The following is a 23,275-nucleotide window of genomic DNA, read 5'->3' as shown; positions in this document are numbered from 1 at the left end:
ATACTTTGTATCTGGTCTGTCTCTATGGTAATACAATACTATAGCATAGCATTCAGTGCTCACTCACCCAAACTGCTGAATTGGTAGCTTTGTATTCACTATTAGAAGGATCTTTGCAATCAATAGTGGCGCTCTTATATTTCCGCTCACCCTTGGCTTCTGGCAGGTACCTGTGGATGATGGCTCACTGAAGATCATTTCAAAAGATTTATCTAGACATATTCAAATCTGTTCTACCTTGATGGTAGCATCTCATTTTTCTGTTTAACAGGTTATCTTAGACCCCATTTGCATAGGGCTTTCCTTTGTCAGAATCTTCACGTCCCTTACTCGGTTTAAACTTTCCCATAATTCTTATAAGCCATGCGCCGAATGAGAGCCCCAAGCTTAGAGGGATTTAGAGGTCCCTCAGAACATATTTGGCTATAACAAGGTTAGCGTGGAATCCCCATATCACATAGTTAGAGCCTGAATGTCACGGGAGGTTCAGATATGAAGGCCCACATGGACAACTTTCTCCAAGTGCCAAAACTTCGTAAAGAAATGTCTCCTTTTATTTATGTATAGCAAATAAAGCAGGAGCTGCAGAAATCCCAGCTGAGAGTGACCTCGCTGCAAGACATGTCTCGCCAGCTCTTAGTGAATGCCGAGGGTTCAGATTGTCTAGAGGCCAAAGAAAAAGTCCATGTCATTGGAAACCGACTCAAACTTCTCTTGAAGGAAGTCAGCCATCACATCAAGGATCTGGAGAAGTTATTGGACATGGCAAGCAGTCAGCAGGTGGGTAAGGCCTACAACACACTGTAGCATCCCGTCTCCCACAGAGCCCGAAGCACCGCATCTTCACCTGCCGCAGAAAGACTCGGAGAGACCACTTGTCAGACCCGAGTGGCCGCTCTCTATCACCGCTGCTTTGAGAGCTGTCTCGAAATATAAAAGCAGACTTGTCAACTTTTACAACAGGACGGTGCTTTTGAGTCTGTGAAATCCGGGAGACCTCTCCAGCCTGCTCCTGTCAACCCTGTTGCCGTGACTACTCTGGCATTTCATTTCAACTGTGTGTTTAAGAAATGACATGTAGACATTAAGAAATTCCAGGTAGACAGCTGCAATGGACCGACATAGTCCTTGCATGTGAGTTTTGGGTTAAACAGGCAGGAGAGCATGAACTCTCCTTTTGAATCCATTCTTTGGCTCATTCATTCATTCATCATTCATTCATTCATTGAAACGGCCCTCTATGTGTTTATTTTACCCATTTCCCCTCTTAGAGCAACTCCATCATGGACATATTGTTAGTTTTGAGGCATGTGCCCCGTAGATCCAGAGTGCTTGGTAAGGTGTCAGACATTCAGTTGTGAAATGCTTTCATGAACACAAAGCTGCTCATTCCTCCGGAAGCATTCTGAGCACAACCTCCCCCGGGTCACAGCAGGGTAGATGCAGTTTTCCTGACCTCTCAGAGCCAGTCTCCTAGGAAGCTGGCATTCATTTTGAACGTAAACGAATTGGATTCTGTCTGTCCTGAGTGACCTGTATTTGTAAAGACTTTCCCCCACACCTCTCCCCACCCTGGGCCACTGTCAACTCACTTGTGCCCATGTCACTAAGAAATAAGAAAACATAAAAATAAAACACCAGCTGTGTTTCTCCGAAGAGGCAAAGTTATGTCAAGAAATCCCAATAAATGAGAAGAATTAGGTTTCGTTCTTGTCACCTTAACTGGGTTTTCTTGTGGATGGTCTGATTTTGTGATCGAGATGTAGAGATAAAGGTGGAGAGGGCTGAGCTGAGAATGCTCAGCAGCAGCAAGAGACCCCAGTGCCCTGGGATGTGCAGCTGTTGAATGCATCCCTTTCTCTTGCAGGATTTGTCTTCCTGGTCTTCTGCAGATGAGCTGGACACCTCAGGATCCATGAGTCCTACATCGGGCAGAAGTACCCCAAACAGACAGAAATCGGTAACTTTCTGCTGGCTCTTTCCAACTGATCCATGGGTAGGAAGTGTGGAAAGCGACAGTGTTTGTGTCTCCAGGGTTCACAGGCTCAAAACGAGAAACCCCAAACAGAAAAGAAAGGCCATTTACCCATGCAAAGTTATGTCTCCAGCCTTGCAGCATGTTCTCAGCAATAAAAAAGAGATTTTTTTCTGTTTTTCTTTTCTTTTTTTTTAAATGGGCTCAATGTGTGACTAGTACTCATGAAGAAAAACTTTTTTTTTCTCAATTAGCCATTTCTAGAATGGGGCTCATATATACCTTTGGTGGCTCCTTTCTTCAAGCCACCACCAGCATGTCCACTAAACAAAGGTGGATTGTAGTGCCCAGAAATACCTCAGCCAGCAGGGGTGAACTATGGGCATCTTATGAGTCGGCTGCATTGATAAGATGGATGAAGTTGCATTAACTCTCAAGTGAAGGAGTTTCTGAATGGTGGTGCCCAAGGGCTTCTGGGTACTAACCCTGAGAGGGCAACTACTCAAGCCAACCCCATACACAGCCCATGGTAGGGGCTGTCTCACCAGAGCGCACAGAGGATAAGGCAAATTTGACTCCTGCTCCCCTCTATTCCTCGATTCTCTGTGTAATTAGGAGCTTGTTTTTAATTTTTGTTTGATATTTTTGTCTGGCTTTATAAGTATATTCATTCCACCTCCCCTTAGGTGTTAGAAGTAACAATTTCATTTGTATTTTTTGTCATATATACTTATGTTCTATGCTGATACATGTGTTATCCTTATTAGAATTTTGTTTTACCAACATTCACTAGTTTCCTATAGATCCTAGTTTAAGAATGTGAAGGAATACTGGCTTTTCAACTCAAAATTTAACCTTGATTTGTCTTGAGTGTGCAACATGTTGGACTTCCTCTCTACAGAGAACCCTCTCGTTTTACTATTAAAATTCTTAAGATCAACTGTGCCCTCAAAATTGCCAAAATGAAAAAGCCTGTGTGAATGCTCTTTGAAGTATATAGAATGATAAAGTGAATTTCATTTTTAGAGTTGGAAAACGCACAGAGAATATTAAATAACACGGAATCATTTGTGCTTCTGCCAGGAGGAATAGGAGAGGCTGTGCCCACTGCGGGTACATGCCACAACGGCAACTCATGTTGGCTTAATGTCTGAGACTGTAAATATGAGTCTATCTCCTTACTGAAGAAAAGCCAGTTTCCTTGGTCCATGGGTACCGATCATTGCACTTGATTTGTTTGCCCTTTGCTGCATTTTCGGTTGTTTTCATTGGTTAGCTTGTCTTTATTTGCCTAGACTGAACATTCTTCTTTCTTTACCCCTGTTCATTGCAAACAGCCACGAGGCAAATGTAGTCACTCACAGCCTGGACCCTCTGTCAGCAGCCCAAAGAGCAGGTACCTTGTTCTCCTGGTTTCCACCTGTTCTAGAACCCCGAGAGGATGATGCAAATTGCCCGTGATTTAGGGAAACCTCTAATCTGGGTAGTGGAGATATTGCAGCCTGTCCTAGTCAATTGGAAGAGAAATTTCCCCATAGAGAACAGGCAAACCTCATAGCGGATGGCAGTCATCTCTTCCATCCAAATTTTGTTTCCCTGTATTTAGCCTGTCTGGTCCTTTCTGATGAAGGAGGCTCGGTGTGTCTATGAATATGTGATTCCATTAGCGGCACAACTGCCATTGATTCACGGCAGATTTTTATCATCCTCTCTGCTTCTAGATTTTTACCATAAGGCAGGTAATTGATCGATGAATTACTTCACCACCCACACAACCCACAAATCTGCATAAAATATACTAACATCCCCAGTTTGTTTGTTTCTTTTTTTTATTTGACCTTCCTGTTTTATCCAGATTGTGGGTTTTGGATTTTTAAAATGGCAGAGCCTAATTTGATGTTTTTTTTTTTTCCATTTAAAAAACAAAGTACTTTTCTAGATACTTCAGATTGCCCTAACCCTCTTCTACCAGAGCCCTCGGCCCCTTGTCTTCTTCACACTTGGCAAGCTCTTCCACTCTGAATCCAGGCCCAGCCCTTACCCTGCTCACTCTCCTGAGAGCTGACCCCAACAGTTGTCACTGCTGCCACTCTATCCCACGCTTGCCTCTGAGGTCCCCATTGTTTCTGCAGTTAGCAATGCTTTGCCTTTTCTGTTGTTGGTGTGATGTCTGTATGCCTTTGCCCTTCCTCAACTCAGCTTGTGTTTCCCCAGAAAACCTTTTCTTTCTTTCTTTTCTTCTTCCTTTTTTTTTTCTTTTTCTGTGAAGTGAAAATACTGTTCTTATAGCTGGCTTTTCATCCCAGTCCCAGGCAGTTCTCTGAGAAATATTTGCCCCTCTGGAAACTTAATACCACTGAGAAGAAATCTAAATGCCTGCAGGGAGGGTGGAAATGGGGAAATGGGGCTGTAAACAGCCCCTGAGTAGTAGTCTGGGTTTAAACGCTGTGCTCCTCAGGGTTGGCTGTTTTATGTGGTCAACCCCACTCAGCTGAAGTAACACACAGACTATTTTTATATGCTTTTTTTCAAGCCTTCTTTTACCATAATTTTTCTCCTTTTTTTTTTGGTTGAAAACAATGTTGCGTTTTTGCTTTTTCCCCCTTTTAAACAATCTATAATAAACCAGCAATAATGAAAGACAGAATAAACTCCCAAGGTCTTAGGATGATCATGATGGCCATCTATGGGTGTTCTTATATCCTCTTAAAGGCAATCGCATACTGTAGGCAAAGCCTGGTGTTATATAATTCGCCTTCTCCCACAAGTTTGGATGTGCCACTACCCATGGGATTCCTCTGAGAAAACGTCAGGTCCAGTCTCTAATTGACAAATACCCTTTGGTTCACAAAACCAAGTCTGTCTGCTCCCCTAATTATGGTGGGCTGCCACATAGGTCTTCTGAATATGTGGGAGGTATGTTTCCTTGGGTATCAATTGTTTCTATGTGCCCCCTAACAAGGCTCTTGCCAATGGGTCAGCCACGTTTTCACTGCGGTACCCACAAAATTCCTCTCAGCTCTGTTCTGTCCAGCACCGCTAATTAACCTCTTTCTAATAATTCACCGGTGCTCACTTGGTTACCTGGGAGGGAACAGATTACAAAGAACCTTCCCCCGAGTGACACGCTCCATCAGCCACCTTGGCAGACAAACTGTGACTGAACGTTCTGGGGCTGCTTAAGTCCGGGGCCCCTTAGACAGGGTGCACTCAACCCTGACAGTGAATGCAGAGGGGAGCTGAACCTCACTCACCGTCTGGGCTGCCACGGTGTTCCTTGGCATGGAAACCTTGAGTTTGATCTTGCACTGGTCCAGCAAATCCAAAAGGTAATTTAAGAAACACAGGATTCAGAGACAAACACTGGTTTCTGAGGCCAAACAGGAACCAATTTGGAAAGGTACCGGTGTGAAGGGAGAGGGTGGATCTTCTGTCGTTACTGTTTCAACTCAGTGTTAACTGTATTCTCACTATTATGTATTTCATTTGAATTTTAAGTTAAGTTAGGTTAAGTAATTTTAGTCTTCCCATTGAACATTATAATATTTTAACTAAGTGGAAGCCAGTAGTTACTCAGACTCGACACTGTTTAGACCTAAACCTACAAAACCAACATACAGGGGTTTCTTCCATTAAGAGATTTGCAATCTATCAGAATCCAGAGATTCCTAAGATTGTTTGCAAGGAGCTTTCTCAGAACTTACTAAAATTATAAGAAACAAACAAACAAAAAACAAACCTGGGCCTGCGTTTATACTAACTCATAGTACTCGTGGTTTTTATTGGGAGTAAGCACGTGGAAGGGTGCCTGCAGAACAGGGCTTCTCTTGGTCCAACTGGCATCTTTCTCCAGGCTGATCTGACCTCAGATTTGGTAACCCTGTTGCCAAAAAGTCTCCTATACAGATATGCATGTATGGATGATAGTCTAAGAACTCTGGAGATGGCAGGCTAGGTTTTGGCAAGATGGCAGACTTCAATTCTCCATGTGGGATAGAAGATGACCTCACTCCATAGCTCAGAACAGTGAAAGGCCGGGCTACCCTGGGAGCTCTTGGCTTTGGCATCCTCTACACAGAGAACTAAGAAGGAATGGAAGTCAAAAGGATTGGCCGAAGTTCTGATTGGAGGGGCAAGAGGTGTCCCTTCCAATTGCCTCAAGGTAGTCAAATATGTTTAAGTAAGCCAATGGGAGTTTTCCTTTGCTTGCTCGCTAAGAACTCCCATAAATGATCTTCAGTTTCTGGTGAAATTTGTTCCCCAGTTCCTTCTGTTGGACTCTTCTTGGAAGCGCATTTGTTCAAAGCATTCAAAGACCCTTAGCCTAAAGCAGTTGCTGTTGTAAGGCCAGCTGCCTCCTGCCCCAGGACAGCTGTGGTGTGAGACACCAAGAGATTTCTCTTTTGCTCTTTTGAAGTAAACTGTCCCAGCATTTGGGGGAAAAGAGTCAAGCAGTTTGGGAAATAATATTTTCGAAAATACTGTTAGTGAATTGGAAATGTTTTCCTTGAAGAATAAACTGAATCCAGCCGTTCCCAAGGACAGAACTCACACACCTCCAGTGCAGCCACACAAAATAATTGTTAGATGCTGGCATTTGTGTAGTACCTAAAGGGTTTCAAGAGCTATGCTAAGCCTTGTGTGTGTTGCCTCAGTTAACCTTAAATCCCCACGACATGGCTAGATCCCTCGACTTACAGACAAGGACAAGGGATTGAAGAATGGATACGGATCTCACAACACTGAGGACCCTCTTATAGTGAAACTACACCTCTCTACCACTGGGTTGTCCATAATAGGATAAATCAAGCAATACGTGCATAGGACCAGGTCAACATTCAATTCGGAATAAGGGAATAATGGAGGCCTCAGCTGATGGCTGCAGTTTGTCTTCTGAGTCACATATGAGGAAGTACTGGATTCAAAGACCATAGATGGATACCTAGAAATTCCTGCATATGAAATTTATTTACCCTGTTGCCATTGCTGGCTGAAAAATACCAAAACAAACTGAAACTATTTTCCCTCAGCTTTCCAAGGTGTATGCACGGAATGATCTCAGTATATCTTCTGTGGTCCTGTAGAATTTGGAAAATGAGTTACCTACTCGATATGAATTCTCAGGCCTCCTGGTTCTCTTTAGCATAAGGACTTTTGTGTCATGTGTTATTATACCCTGCTCCCTCCCTTACTGCTCTCCTTCCTCCATAAGTGACTATGTGTTCTAGAAAAAATGGCCAAACAATTATTTAGTCATCAATTTGAAGGAAGAAGAGGAAGGCAGGATATATATTTACTTATAGAGAATAAGCGCATATTATTCTGGACAAAATTACTTAAAATATCTCCACTGATTAAGTTCTTTGGGTAGAGTCGCACATTTAAATTTTCCTGTATAACTGCAGTCCACTGTTATCCACATTTATACAGAAGCCGGTGGAGACTAGGACAGAGTCTGCGTATCAGACTTAGTCCTTCTGTTGAACTTCCCAGGACTCTTCAAACGTGGATGATCTCAGTTCAATAAGTTAGTATTACAAAGTCCCCTTTTACTTTGAGATCATTAACCTACTGGAACTAAAACCTCTAGGACAGAGTCACCCTGATGAAGAAACAACTTTGAAACTTTTGGAGTTCTGTAGTTACTCCAGGTGGGGTGGAGCCTTCTCGCAGTCGGTAGACTGAACATTTCCAATGGCGTAGTCAAGCCACAAGTACTGCATGTTCCCTCTGTCCCAGCCTCTGCCCATTAGTTCTCCCCGCGTTGGCATTCTCCAGCAGTATGAGTCCGGTGGCAGTTACATTTTAATAAAGAGGGCTTTGATGTTGTTTAGTGTGCCGTGTCCTTTAAAGGAGTCTGTCACATGTGAGCCCGTGCTCTCCAAATGATGAACGGCAGTTCTTGTGAGGAACGAGCTGGTCGTGACACCGTCTCTGTTTTGATCCTGATCGTTAATGTCACAGGAGCCAATCATTGACAAAGAGGAGCTATCCAGCTCTGTTTGACTGAATTAGCAGCTGTTTGTGGGCCTTTGCCCATCACCAAGGCATCCAGATGTCCCCCATGAAAATGCAGCAGTTAGATACGTAGTCACGAGGAACGTAGCTCTCTGCCACTCTGCTGTCACTTACCTCGTTCCAGGGTGAATGTTCTTCGTCAGGGGCTATTGTCACACAACATCTACTGAAGAATCGCATGAAAGAAAAACTCAGTACAGAGCTTGCCCTGTCCTTTTAACCCATATTTCTCAGGACACTTTAAAGCAAATTATTGAATCACATAAGATGTCAAAGGAAAAAAAAATGTCTTTGCTATTTAATATGCTCAGCTACCCATCTTCTTCACAAATGAGGAAAGGAAGGCCAGAGACCCGGGTATAGCCTAATATATAATGGCTACATAGTGGCTTCCTGTTTATTATGCAACTTCCTGGAAATGCAGTCTCCTTATAGTGATATAATGGCATGTGACCAATGCCTTTATGGCTGGAAATGTTGATCTTAAACCCAAGAAAATCAATTCCAGATGGTTTCTTAGAATCTGGGCCTGCAGACTCACCAACATAGATTTTATATTTTCTTCTCCCAACAAGGGTGTTTGATGTCCTTATGTTTAATCACGAACTCACTAGGGAATTTGGTCTAGGGCTTTAAAAATAAATCTTCTCGATATATCTGTTATTTTTTGCTCATAGGGTGCTGTTTGATATATATGTCCACAAAATAACTCTTGTAAAACAATAACAACTCCTTAGCCTTTTCCACACGTAACCCAGAAAAGCAGTAGTGACTGCTCCAATAAGGAGACAGTGACACCCACTTAGAACAAACCCCACTTCCATATTCAGGACTTTATAACCACGGTTTCTCATGAATAACAAAACCTCTGTGCTTTCTTTAATGCACTCGAAGCATAATAGGAAGACTTGGTGCTTTGGATCTAGAAGGAGCTTCAAGGTGGCCATCTTTCCTCTCTGGAAAAACGGTGTCAGTTTCTGAACGCCACCGTGCTAGTGACAGGACCAAGCTAACATCTGCTGTCCCGCAGCCATGTTCTGTAGACATTGCTATCCTGTGCTGTTCTGAAACTGCTTCCGCAGGCCCAGATGCTGCTGCGGTGCAAGATAAAGCCAAGGCTTCCTCTGAGATCAAGTGCCTTTCCTCAGTCGGAGCGATGTGGCTGGAGCACCTTTGTCCTCATGCTACGTAAAGCTGATCGTATGCAGGATGCTTAGTTGTGGTCCACTGGGGTTCTGACAGTGTTGCCTAAAAATGTTTATTAGATCAAAAAAAATGCATCGAACATCCTCATCTTAATTATCCTGAATCTACTTCACGTATACAGTTTATCATTATGGATGGAAGCGTTGTCACCAAATTGAGTAAAGGGAGTATAACTTGAATGCATTTTGTCACCTGTAGTTGACTGACGGGATGTTTAGTTTTGAGTTAGCGCACTTTCCAAGCACGGTGCCCTTGGTCGTGGGGAAGCCTGCCGAAGGCCCCGTAGTTCTTAGGTTGGTGGCCAACAAATGACATGGGCACCCTGCAGAGGGCTGGCTACTCACTGCCAAACAGGGTGGTGTTTTGCATGGCCCTTTACATCCCAGGAAGGCGCTAAGGCAAGAACCAGTGCCCATCCTGTAATTAAATTGAGCTGTTTATGTCGATTCTTCCCTCAGGTCCACAAAAGGTGGCTGCGATTCCTCCCTTTCTGAACCCAGGCCAGCGCGGGCGGGTCGATCCTTCCTGTTCCGGGTCCTCAGGGCTGCTCTCCCCCTTCAGCTGCTCCTGCTGTTCCTTATGGGACTCGCCTGCCTCGTACCCATGTCCGAGGAAGACTACAGCTGTGCCCTCTCCAACAACTTCGCCCGATCATTCCACCCCATGCTCAGATACACCAATGGTCCTCCTCCACTCTGAAGCAGGACATCCTCCACACAAGTGCTGGAGGACGGATGGGCCCAAAGCAACCCCAGGCTATCAGAGGGTTTGATCTTAGCAGAGGGCCCCTCGTGACAGCTTCAGCTCTCCTCCATAACCTGTGTGTGAAAAATCAAACCTTTGGATATGGATGGAAAACAAGAAGAGACCAAATGGGATCGGAACAGTGTCATTTGACACTCTGAGCCTTAACACTGAAGAAATTAAGTTAAGGACGTACAGCGTTCCCTTGACCCTGGAAGTCCAGGCCTTTGGCCTAGCCAATGGCTCCAATGGGCCATCTGGGCAGCTTTCCTATGGTGCTGCTCCATTAACCCAAAATCACCCTCCCGGGCACCATGTCAGTATCGTATAATCTACCAACCTGCTGGAGGCATTAGAACCTCCTCATATACGATTTTTAGGGTCACCTATGGCAGCTTCTCTACCTTGGTTTCTTCGGGGCATGATGTTTTATCGTTGCTTTAGAGCACAAGCTGTAAATCTGAAAGGCACTTTTTAAAAAATAAAAGGTATAAAGAAAACCTGGATGTAATAAATAAGATTATGAAAAGCTTTATGTGAAGAAAATTGAATGTTATAGTATAAAAAAGATATTTATGTATGTACAGTTTGCTAAAGCCAAGTTTTGTTTGTTGATTTCTTTGCATTTATTATAGATACTATAAAGTACTTTGTCTGTGTCTTTTATTTCTTTAAAACATACCTTGAATTTTCATTATTCAGTAGGATGTAGCATAAATTATCTCTTTGCTGTTATTATTAAACCATACTTTGTATATGACGATACAATTTACATATTACAAAACATATAATAGAATGCTTTAGTATAGCTTTAAACAGGAGAGAGAGAGACAGAGAGAGACAGAGAGAGACAGAGAGAACTGAAAGTCATAGAACAAAATTTTTCCCAAAACAAATTTGGAAAAAAAACAGTTGTTGCAAGGAGGGCCACATGCTCATCCTGGCCACCTGGCTAGCTTAGCCCCAAAATAACCACACAGAAATTATATTAATTAAATCACTGCTTGGCCCATTAGCTCTAGCTTCTTATTGGCTAACTCTCATATTAATTTAATTTATTTCTATTAATCTGTGTTTCGCCATGTGGCAGTGGTTTAACGGGTAAAACTCTTCCAGTTCCATGGTGTCCCTCCAACTCTGTTTTCTTCCTCCCAGATTCCATCTTCCCCGCCTACCTAAGTTCTACCCTATCAGGCCAAGGCAGTTTCTTTATTCATTAACCAATACAAGCAACACATAGAAGGATCTCCCACACCAACCAATCATCACATGATCAACGGAATTAAAAAGAGATATGGGTTTTCACAATCCCTGCCTCAGAAGAATAACACATATTGATTCTTTGGGAAAAGAAAACCAAAACGGTTCTTGCTACTTCAGTGCACAGAAAATCGACTTCACATACCCACCATGAAAACCAGATGGAAAATTATAATCTTGCCCTTTTATCTCCTTCCCACATTTTTGTTGTTTGTCTAGACTTTTCTTTTAAATGATGAAGCTAGAAGGAAGGATTCCTTGAAGGAAAAAGGTGGTGAGAGAAGTGTGTCCTCAGAGCTCGTGGGTCCGGCTTCCTCTCACACTCTCTTCTTTGTTCCCATTGAAGAGCTGGAAAAGCCCCATGAGATTCCTGTCAAAGGCCCCTTCACCCATCCCAACAGTGCCCACTGCCTGTCAGAGGCCCTTTCCCAACCCAATGGTGCCCACTGCCTATTAGAGGCCCCTTCTCCCATCCCAAGGGTACTCACTGCCCACAAGTCTTTCTGAGCCCTCTCTTTAGCTCCCTTCTTTTCTATTAAACCTGTTGATCCTGAACTACCAGGTAAGATAAATCTTTCTTTTGTGTTTATGTTTGAGTTCATAAGATGCCAACATGTCTGTAGTCACTCTTGTCCAGGCTAAGACAAAGCTAAGAGAAGGCAGTGGAGGCTTTTGTAGTGAGACCCTGACTCAAAAAAAAAAAAAAAAAAAAAAAAGAAAGAAAAAGAAAAAATGTATTTCATTCTACCTTATGACCTTGCCAACTGAAGCCCTCATAGGATGATTTGATGCAGATGAATTTTTAATTTCTCATTGACTAATTTTAGGAGGGGCATTTAGAAGTCAATGTTGAAGTTTCTCTTGGAAATCGAAGGTTCTGGTGCCCTAAGAACATGCCTCTAGGTTGCAGTGATCACTGCTTTGCATTGGATTCTCTCTGAATTCCCAAGTGCGCGTTCCTGTCATTTGTGCCCTCTCCATTTCCTTGTCACCTGTGCTACACTAGCCCCGACACCTTCAAGTTTATAGATCCTGCTTGAAATAAACTATTTAGACCACTCCAGGGCCCTCACAAGGCCCTAAAGATGTCTCCTGTAGTTTCTACAGAGAAATAGCTCAGGTACCATCTCACTTTGGATGTGTTCCAAGGGCTTGGTAATCTGAAACACTTGAACTCACTTCAGATCTTTGATCGGTCTCTGGGGCAAGGCCTGGGCATTGAGTTAACACATCTGCCTGGGTCATTCCTACTGTTGACAAGCCCTGTGCTGCAATCTCTCATCTCCATCCTTTTGTTCTCACGATTCCTTCCCTCCTCTCTCATTAGATGGCTCCCAAACCACCTCTGGTCACCTATCAACCATCCTTGACCTCCCTGCACTGAACTCGCTCTATGTGACATTGCTAGCATGAGGTCATTGCCTTCTGCTGTCGGTCAGTTCCTACCTAGTTTCCCGATGAGACTCCCAGGAATGATGCTACTTTAGAGAAACGAGAGGCTGCTTTGAGAGATTGCCAGCGGCATTCCAGCACCAAGCAATCAGAGCCAAAGGAACCTCTGAGCACAGGTCTGAGATGAATCATTCCTCACGCTTTCCTGTGCTCTTGTGCCCCATCACTCCTGTGTCAGACAGCAGCCTGGCCTTTAGCTCCGTTCCGTCCTTCAGGCCATGGATCTGCACTCTGCAGCAGGAGAGATGCAGGAGGCATGAAGACAGCTCAGAGGCTTCTCCTCCGATGCGTGGTTGACTCACTTCCACACACCTCACGTCATTGAAGAATTCAGTACTAAGTATGTCAGAATAAAATGAAAACATTTTCCCCTTTGCTAGAGATCAAACCCAGGGCACCGTACATACTAAGCACACCTCAGACCTTACAGAGAGAAGAGAGATGGTTTTCATTAGCCCCACGAAACACCCAGTAGAGTGTGTGATGTGAACTTTCATTAAGCATTAGAAACTGGACTCCACATTGGATTTGGGTATAAGTAAGAAATCTGGTGTGTAAGTCTGGGGCCAGAGATTGTGTTCTTCTCCAGATGGTGGTCTGCCTGGCCATTTAATCACTGCCATGTCCACTTACAGATGAGACCTCTGCCCAGGACCCTCTTCATCTTCAGTGCTTAGGGAAGGGCACAGGAGCATCATCCCCTGAGCCCAGTTGTTACCCTGGAAACACAGACATGTCTAATCAAAGGCCTCATGAAAGGATGGCCGTGTTGAAGAACATTAAGGATATAAGGATAAAGGCAGTGATAGTTGCTGACGTCACACTTCTATAGTATGGACCATCAGTATCCCACCCTTGTGCTGGGGACAGGAATAATTTCCCAAGTGTAAGACGGGTAAGCAAGCTTGTGGGCATGTCGATATAAGATGTGTCCATTATGAGCTGTTGGCAATGGCAGAAAAGGAGGAGATCTAGAAAGAGAAGCCAGTAGAAGAATACAGGATCGATAATCTAGGAGCTCTAAGTGACAATAAGAAATCCAAGGGGAAACTGCAAACTTTTGGGAAAACAGTGACTTCCTGGAAGGTGGATCAGCAGTAACTCCCCTTGTGTAAGAAATGAGCAGGGCCAAACTGTCAAAGCTCCAAAGGAAATTAAGCAAGCAATTATTGCAGAAAGGCAGGCCGGAGTGGACTGATTTACAGCCAGTACCCTGTCAACATGTTAAGAAATTATGAACCGAATATTTTATTGACAAGCCATATAAAAGTATATAGCAAAAAAACAAGGGGGTGAGGTGATCTGGGAAAACTGGCCAGGACCACATGATCAGAACCTTGGAGGAGAACTCAATGTAGGTGTAGCTGAGGACAGCTGAGGACAGTTTGCTGGTTGAGTTCTTTGCTGTCGAGGCTTACCTATCCACTGCCACCTAAGAGCCAGAGGACACTGTGCTGGAGTGAGCAGCCTCAGACAGCAGTGTAAGTAGATCCATCAAGGACTGGGACAGACCACATGCAGCTTGTGCCCACCCTTTGGGGAGGACGGCTCCGGCCTCTGCAGACTCAAGTCCCAGTTGGTGCTTCATTGCTTCCTGTTACTACCCATTCAGAGCCGTCCCCATGGGGCCCTTGATGTGCAGAGAAATCTGAGTGCTCTTCCAGCACTCATCCTGAAATGGGAAACAGAGGCAAAGAGCAGTCCAGAAGGAACTCCAGAGAACTCCGATCAAATACGGGCAGGGAAAAAGAGAGTGTGTCTATTGGCTGTGTCTTTGTTTTCTGAGAACAAGTTTGCTTTCCTTGTCACGTGATTGGTGGTAGCTCCTGGTGTCTGGTAGAATGGGGTGCAGTTTTAAACGAGGCAGGGAGGGTGGCTTACAAAGCCTGGAGACAGTTTTCTGCTTAGTCATATGCAGCAGCGAGGGGCCAATTCAGGTCATGGGAGGAGGTGTGGAGCAGAGCGGTCACTGCAATTTTAGATTTAATAATACGTTGTGATAACTCTGGCTGTCGTACCTCCTGCCACCAGGATATAATGAAATTGAAAAAAAGAATGGCTTTTAGTGTCCAGCCCCCAGTTTCTCGCTTTCTTCTGCGGCGGAGTTGCACAGTGTCCATCAGGAGTCTGCAGACAGAGACACCCTGGGGAGACCCCTCATTCAGGGGCATAAGCAGCACAGGCCAGAGTCATTTGTCACGAGCCATTTCCCCTCTAAAAATCATTACAGGAATCACCCTGGGGAGTCTGCAGAGAACCCCACACCCATAATTATGTTCTATTGAGAAAACCTGCCCCTCACCCAATTAACTCTTATCTGTTAGCAGAACCCGCCTCACATTCCAGCTATCCAGGGAACCAGGTGTGGCAACTTGTGACTTCTTGGCCTACCTGTCCGAATGTAACCTGGCCTACGTGACCAGGACCACGCGGCGAGATCCTGTGCCCTGCCCCCCATTCCTTACCATATATAAACTGTAACCCGTCCCTAATAAACGGAGGCTTTGACAAATCTGCTTGGCCTCTGGGGATCAGGGGCTGAGAAGCCAAGCAAGGCTGATAAAAACAGGCCAAGCAAAATGAACAAGGGGGAACATTTAATCATATCTGAGGAAGGGGTAGGGGAACCTCAGATATAATCTATCAAAACCAGGAGGGTAGTGGGGGAAAAAAAAAGTCAGTCTCATAAATTCTTTCAACCTGTGACCTAATATAATCTAGAGAACAATACTGAACTTGAGGTCACAATTATATCAAAATCTCTCATCAGCTGTGCTTCAGGTGCTGGTATATGAGGCCATATATGGCGCGCCCTCAAAATCCAGATGCTTCCTAGAAGTCATTAGAGCCTTGCACAAGGATCCAGCCACAGGCCCAAATTGGGCGAGATACTTTCTTGATGGTGTAGATGGAAGTTTCTATCCCGCCAGGTCCCACAAATGTTCAGTTCCAAAGAAACATACAGAGGCTTATATTAATTATAAACTGTTTGGCTTATTAGCTCAGGCTTATTATTAACTATCTCTTACAACTTAAATTAACCCATAATTCTTATCTATGATCAGCTACGTGGCTTGGTATCTTTTCTCAGTGCAGCAGTTCTATCTGGCTTCCTCTGTATCTGGGTGGCAACTGTAGACTGAGCCTTTCCTCTTCCCAGAATTCTCCTAGTTTGGTCACCCCTCCTATACTTCCTTCCTGACTACTGGTAAATCAGTGTTTTATTAAACCAACACAAGTGACAAATCTTTACAGGGTATAAGAGCATTATCCTATAGCACCCCCCCCTTTTTTTTCTTCTCAAAACAAGAACTCCGAATCTAATCTCATTTGTTTAGCTTTTTTTTCCTGACCATTATCCAAAACAACTTGTAACCAACACTCTAAACAAAGGCAAGCATCCATAATCTAATGTTTGGGAATGTGGGCATGTTTTCTGAGCTACTTCCTGCTGATTGGTGACCCTGACAATCTTATAAGTACCCAGAGAAAATTTAGGATTATAGTCAAGTTCTGACTGGCGTATTCTTTGAGCTGGATTTTCTCAGCCAACAGTCTTAAGGCTGTTCAGGATGTAGAACTCAGAGGAAACTCCAACAGAGGTGCTCTGAAATGTTGGGTCATCTGGGTCATTTGCTCCTATCAGAGATTTTTCAGGGGGGTCTTACTCCATCAAACCTGACTTTTCTTAGTCCAGAATGAATCCACAACCTCTCATTTCCTGTAGAAACAAAAGAAAAACCTTTTCTTCAAAGTAACATATCTTTGGACTTAAATTTTAAATTCAAGGTATTTTCAAAATATATAGGTTAATAATCCACCAGCATTTATAATCAAGGGTCCTTTAGCAGCTGTTACTCCTTCCTCAGCAGTCAAACGATTCAGAGATAACACAATAACATACAGTATCCAGATTCTCTCTGTATTTTCCATCTTTACATGGAAGCTAAGCCAGAGAGGATGGGAGCTGGGGGTGCTAGTTTTTCTCTTGAACCCAGGTGGCTAGGTTTGGGTCCAGTTCTGACCTGTGCTGATGGCTAAAAAGCCTCAGGCAAAAGGCTTTATTTGTAAATTCATGCCCCAAAAGTTGGGCGCCAAGTGAAGCATGATTAATAAAAACCGAGAGACAGAAATTGGTGTTCAACCTGAAGGTCAGAAAAGCAAAGCAGCCAGCCACTGGCTGTTACCTCTACCTCAGTCCAAAATGGCAGTCTTGCCTCCAGGAAACCTCAGAATAAGACTGTGTCTAAGAGCTGTCTTTACCCATCTTTTAATATTCTCTAGTTCTGGGATTAAGGGCATGTGCTACTACTGCCTGGTTTCTATGGCAAGATAGTGTGGCTACTGGGATTAAAGGTGTGTGTTATTGCTGCCTGGTCTGTAAAGTTGGCCAGTGTGGCTGTTTTACTTTTCTGATCTTCAGGCAAGCTTTATTTATTAAAACACAAATGAAATGCTGCTACATAATGAAATTGCTGAATTCGAAAGGTGAAACTGCTAAGGAGCTTTTCATGTCAACAGTGGCTGTGAACCTCTGTTTACAACCTAACCTGGCACAGCTTACCTTCCACCACTGGTACTCAAACCTTCCTGTGGGATGTTGAAGCTGACGGGATAATACAGGGATGCCAGGGATGTTCAGGCTGATGAAATGATCCAAGATGCCAGGGCCCAAGGTCTCTGATCAGCTCTTTCCCAATCAGTGTCTCCTGCAGTCTTCTACCTGTCCCACACTCATTGTAAGCAGGGCTTTCAGGCCACCACCTGCCCCAGGCAGCCCCACCTAAAAGCCCTTTAACTTTTCCTAACATGTCCTGGTGTCAGGCAGTATGAACAAGTTCCCATCCTCCCCTAACAACTCAATATCAGCTTCATTAGGTAATTTTCCAGTAGGCTGGATTTTTTTTTTTTTTTTTTTTTTTTTTTTTTTTTTTTTTTTTTTTTTTTTTTTTTTTTTTTTTTTTTGGTTTTTTCGAGACAGGGTTTCTCTGTGGCTTTGGAGCCTGTCCTGGAACTAGCTCTTGTAGACCAGGCTGGTCTCGAACTCACAGAGATCTGTCTGCCTCTGCCTCCCGAGTGCTGGGATTAAAGGCGTGCGCCACCACCGCCCGGCTAGGAGGCTGGATTTTTAATCTGGAGTCTTGTCTTGGGCTGTTGACCCAAGACAACAGCCCAAGTGATAGTTAAACTTGGTTATCAACTTGCTAAGATTCAAATTACCAGGGAAATAAACTTGTGGGTTTGTCTGTGAAAGGTTTCCTTGCATAGACTGAAGTGGAAAGACATACCCCAGATTCACACAGCACCATCCGACGGCCTGGGGCCCTGGAGGATGTGAGCCGAGCACCAGCACTGGTCACTCTGATGTGGAAATACAAGGTGAGCATCTGCCTCGAGCTCCTGCCACCAAATTCTTCCTGCCATGACAGAATAGTCTCGAAGTCTGAGCCAAAGTAAGATCTCAATCCCTTAAGTTGCTTCTTCAGTTATTTTATTGAAACAACAAGAAAAGAAAAGAACCCAGCACCTACTGTTGCCTTTTGTTCAGCTTATCTTGGTTGTTTTTGAGTTGGGTTCTGCTGCATACTCCAGGCTAGCTTTGAACACTTGTCCTCCCTTAACCTCCTCCTAAGTGATGGGATGGCAGGCATGCACCACCACACTCAGCTTCACCTACATTTTATTCATAGTTGTGGATAGAAAACCAATATTGTAATAATTATATGTCTAATTTATGAGTGGAACCAAACATATAAACAAATGGCACAAATACAAATAAATGTACATTATAACCATTAATATACCGGTATAGTATATGATTAAAGCTTTACATAGGATTTAATACATCCTATTATATGTAGGATAAGTGCCATTTCTTTCTGCTTCGGTCCATTTTAAAGGTTAGTTGCTTTATTTTTACGTTTATGTGTGTGTGCCTGCTTGTGTGTCTTATTTTGCTTCATGTGTGTACTCCTATTCACAGAGGCCAGAAGACAGTATCAGATCTCCTAAGGAGGGATAGGTGGTTGTCAACTACCCTACGGGAGCTAGGAACTGAACCCAAGTCCTTTGCAAAGAGTTTAATCTCTCTTAACTGTCAAGCCATCTCTCTAGTCCTGGAATTAATTGTGTTTTATAAAATCAACTATTTAAATTACAGAAGATTCTCTTATTTTCTAAAGAAAGAAATTTAACAATTTTCTTTCTCTTCTTTGATCAACATCCAATTTTTGTTTACCTTTCTGTGGTCTCTTTATTTTTACCTTAATTTATGTGTACATAAAAATTGGATTGCATTTTTATAGCTAAATAAAACTTTGTTGTATATATACCATATGTTCTACATTCATCACCAACAGATATTTAGTCTAGTTCCATGTCTTGTTGCTATTTACACATTGTTAAAATAAGAGCAATTTTTATTATTCCATAATTTGCATTGCAACCTATTGTCTTAGTTAGGGATTCTATTGCTGTGAAGAGACACCACGGCCACAGCAATTCTTATAAAAGAAAACATTTAATTGGGACTCACTTGCAGTTCAGAGACTTAGTACATTATTGTCATGGTGGGACATGGTGGCACGCAGGCAGACGTGGTGCTATCAAGGTAGCTGAGAGTTCCACATCTTGATCTGAAGGCAACAGGGAGTGGGCTCAGTATCACACTGAGTGAGATATTCAAGTCTGCCCCCACAGTGACACACTTCCTCCAACAAGGCCACACCTCCTAATAGTGCCACACCCTATGGGCCAAGCAGTCAAACACTTGAGTCTCTGAGGGTCATATCTATTCAAACCACCACCCCGATCTACAGGCATGTCCTTGTACATGCACCCATCTTCACTATGCTGAAAGGTTCCATTTCTTTTTACTGTGTGTATTTGAGCTTTACAGCATGGTGCTGGGGAAATCACATATAGATAGATAAGGGGTTACTATAGCAAAGATAATTAGCATTGCTATTACCTCCCATAGTCACTTTTTGTGTGACAGAGTAGCTGACCAAAATCCCCAGTGCAATGCTGTTCTTTTAGCTTTCCTCCTGATGTTGACTACTCATTTCTAAGTGTCTTTATCTCTATGCTTCAGCGCATCTTTCGCTCCCGCATTCTCTTCTCCCTTGCCCATTTCTCTGTCTGTGTGTTTATCACAGTGTGGATGGGCCTGGGAGACCTTATGCTAGCTGAAACAAATCCTCTCTTTTCCCGCCGTCGTTTTCTCACCGGAGTTTGCTAAGCAGTACTGCAGTAAGAATTCTTTGTTCACAGAGACACTCCTGAATCACCAGGTATGTGCAATCTAATTTATAGTAATGCGTTTTAATAAATTCCTTCAAAACTTGTGATGCCTCACAGTCTCACTCTCTGTGGGATGAGAGCTTTCTTGTTTCTCCAAAGCCTCCATACACTGAAGCAGTGTTCCTCAAATCATGAGATCATCATCAAAAATTTAATATCCACAATTTGCATATCAGAATCTTTCAGGGAACTTTAATTTTTAAAAAAAAAAATTCCAGGTCACATTTCCAACCCACAGCAGGGATTTGTGTTTGTTGAAATTACTTTGTCATTTTCCAGAAGAATAGACAGTTGTCTCAAAACCAACCAAGAACAAAACACAGACGCAACCTGGTGTCACTCCACAGGGGTCTTCTTGGGTAAATTACACTGCACATTTAGTATCTATGAGGATGCTACTATTTTTTTTTAATTTCATGTGTTATCACATGTGTGTGACTGTTATGTGTGTGTATATAATGTACGTGTGTGTGCGTGCATGCCACAATGCATGTGTGGAGGTCAGAGGACACACCTAGGGAGTTGGCTCTCTCCTTCCACCTTTAGGTGGCTTTCAGGAGTCTACTCAGGCTTTCGGAGCATCATGTGCCTTTACTTTCTGAACAATGTCCATTGGTCCTATTTTTATTTTAATTTTTTTTCAAACATGTTTCATGATTTTATTTTCTCGACACTGCACAAAGGTATTATTAACGTTATGGTTGCCTATGGAAATTACGGTGCCACGGACTGAAACTGTTGCACCCAGAGGGAAAGGCTCAGGCGCATTCCCTTGGCAGAAGTATGTATCAAGCTCTCATTCCCTAAAACATGCTCTTTAAAACTGGTCGCAAATTGGAGACCCATGGGATAAATTCAGCCTATATAAATGTTTGGCTTTTTATAGAGTTAGACGCTCTTTCTCAGTGCTATTTAAAGACTTTGTGAATAAACCACCACCTGGGTTTCTACCTTCCCTCTAAAACACAGGTGGCACTTTGTCATTAGCCAATTAGCTCCCTCGCTGCCCGGGAGGTTGCGCTCTTCTATCTCTACCATTTAAGCCAGCTGGTTTGGAAAAGACTCTGGCGGATCCCTTAGAGGTGGCCTGGCGGAGCCATTGTGAGAGGGTAACTGACTTCCAACCGGAGTCCTGCGGGAAGAGGCTGGGTCGATCACAACCTGGAGCCCTCAGTTTCCCTAGCCGTAAAACCGGCCGATAACTCGCGTAAGTGATCAGGAATGTTGATTGAGCAACCAAACGGCTGAACACGAACACGGGGCCCCGAGGCGCACCCCTGCGACCTAGGCCGGCGTCCGGAGGCCTCGTCCTGGCACCCGGCGGGGAGTCCCGAACCCGGCACCTGCCGAGCTCTCGGCCCTCTCGTCGCCCCCCCCCCTCCCCCGCCCCGCGCCCTGCCGAGGTTGGCCCCTGCCTGGGCCCTATTTTTAAATAAGATTGATTTATGTGCATAACGGATTAGCAAAGATAGCTGCTACATATTATTATATTCAAACAAGATCTAAAATAGTTTGTATATGATTCCAATTTTATTGAAAAAGTGTGTGTGTATATGTGTGTGTGTGTGTGTGTGTGTGTGTGCCTATTCACACAAGACAAGGAAACCAAAACAGACCTAGTTGGGGTACAAGGTTTGGCATTGTGACTGAATTCACACACAGGAAAACACTTAAATGCTTTCATGATTTAAATGTGACAAGGAGCATAATTTAGTTTCTAAGTCCAAGTTGCTGTTATAATGATGACAAATTGAGAAGACCACGCAAGAGGCATCTCTGTTCTCATATTAGGAGCTATTTGATTTGTTTTTCAATTTATAAGAGACTTTTTGATACACTCCAAATACATGGTGATAGGCCATCTACTGAAAGTGCAGAATCCTGGCGGTAGCTCCGGGTGCTCACATGGATGCTTGGTTAGTCTCAAGGCGCTCACAGAGTGGGTGAAAGGATGGATCTGGGATAGGGAAGCTCACCCTCACTGACCAAGGGCTCACTCAATCCCTGAAGAAGCACTCTGGAAGAGATGTCACCTGGCCAAAACCATGGAACTTCTCAAATTCCATAAAAGGTGAAATCAAGTCATGAAAGGCACTGTGTTGCCCACGAAAGCCTAGACCAACGGAAGGAGCAGAGATTCTGGAAGAGGCCCAGAGTCACCAATGGCTTCTCCTGGTGCTTTCCTCTCCAGACACAGGCACTGAGCACGAACCCTGCTTTAGCCTTTGGTTCGACCCCATGCTACTGCTGGTGGACGTTCTCCTCACAATTGCCAGGTTTTGATGGGGCCTGGGCCCTCTGTTACTCCCCTGACTAACCGTAATCGGAGGAGAGAACTGATTCTCCCCAATCATGTAAGCAAATTCCTTAGCCTTTCTGTTCTTCAGTCTCCTCCTTTATAAAATGGTATGATAATAGTTTGTTCTGAGCAGTAAGTGATTAATGTACCTGATATGCCAGAACATGCAAGACAAGTACCAGGTGGCAATCTTGAGTTGTGTTATTGTTTTCTTTAGTTTTAAATTGATTTTGATAATGACTACTGGTCTGGGAGATGCTGAATCTTTCCAATCTTGTGGATATTTTTTTTAAAAGTATTTATTACTATTATATATTATTTCTCCTTTCTCTCTCTCTGTCTCTCTCTGTCTCTCTTTCTGTCTCTCTCTCTCTCTCTGTCTCTCTCTCTCTCGATGTGGGATTCTCCTCTGTATGCTATGAATATTTTTTATTATCATTGGTTATTAAGAACAGCCAGAACCTTATTGGTAGGCCACAGTCTCACGGTGATACACAGATTAGTAGAAATGGGTTAATATAAGATCTAAGAGTTAGTTAGAAATATGTCTAAGCTCCTGACTTTAACCCACAAACCTATGAACACCTGATTTTCGATAAAGGAGCTAAAAGTATACAATGGAAAAAAGAGAACATCTTCAACAAATTGTGCTGGCAAACTGGATGTCAATCTCTAGAAAAATGAAAATAGATCCATATCTATCACCATGCACAAAACTCAAGTCCAAATAGATTAAAGTCCGAACACACTGAACCTGATAGAAGAGAAAGTGGGAAGTACTCTACAACACATGGGCACAGGAGACCACTTTCTACGTATAACCCCAGCAGCACAGACATTAAGGGCCTCATTGAATAAATGGGACCTCCTGAGACTGAGAAGCTTCTGTAAAGCAAAGGACACTGTCACTAAGACAAAAAGGCAACCCACTGACTGGGAGAAGATCTTCACCAACCCCGCAACTGACAAAGGTCTGATCTCCAAAATATATAAAGAACTCAAGAAACTAGACCGTAAAA

The 23,275-nt window shown here is 43.5% G+C and overlaps 1 protein-coding gene across 12 annotated transcripts in view; it reads left to right on the top strand.

The window, feature by feature from the left end:
• Syne1 (spectrin repeat containing nuclear envelope protein 1) overlaps positions 1-10,591 on the top strand; it is a 461,878-nt gene extending 451,287 nt beyond the window's left edge. For 10 of the 12 annotated variants that reach the window (XM_050135800.1, XM_050135794.1, XM_050135793.1 and 7 more), the window contains 4 exons: positions 568-780; positions 1,868-1,960; positions 3,313-3,371; positions 9,658-10,591. In XM_050135800.1, coding sequence (XP_049991757.1) covers positions 568-780; positions 1,868-1,960; positions 3,313-3,371; positions 9,658-9,898 — 606 coding nt within the window. In that variant the 3' untranslated portion in view covers positions 9,899-10,591. The remainder of the gene's footprint in view (positions 1-567; positions 781-1,867; positions 1,961-3,312; positions 3,372-9,657) is intronic. The other 2 variants (XM_050135802.1, XM_050135801.1) reach the window with 1 other exon arrangement.
• Positions 10,592-23,275: the final 12,684 nt, after the last annotated feature.

This window comes from Alexandromys fortis, unplaced genomic scaffold (assembly GCF_014885135.2).
Source record: "Alexandromys fortis isolate MF-2015 unplaced genomic scaffold, M_Fortis_MF-2015_v1.1 scaffold_23, whole genome shotgun sequence".
Classification (NCBI taxonomy): domain Eukaryota; kingdom Metazoa; phylum Chordata; class Mammalia; order Rodentia; family Cricetidae; genus Alexandromys; species Alexandromys fortis.
Note: the sequence above shows the minus strand (reverse complement) of the source record. Positions and strands in the feature narration are given on the sequence as shown.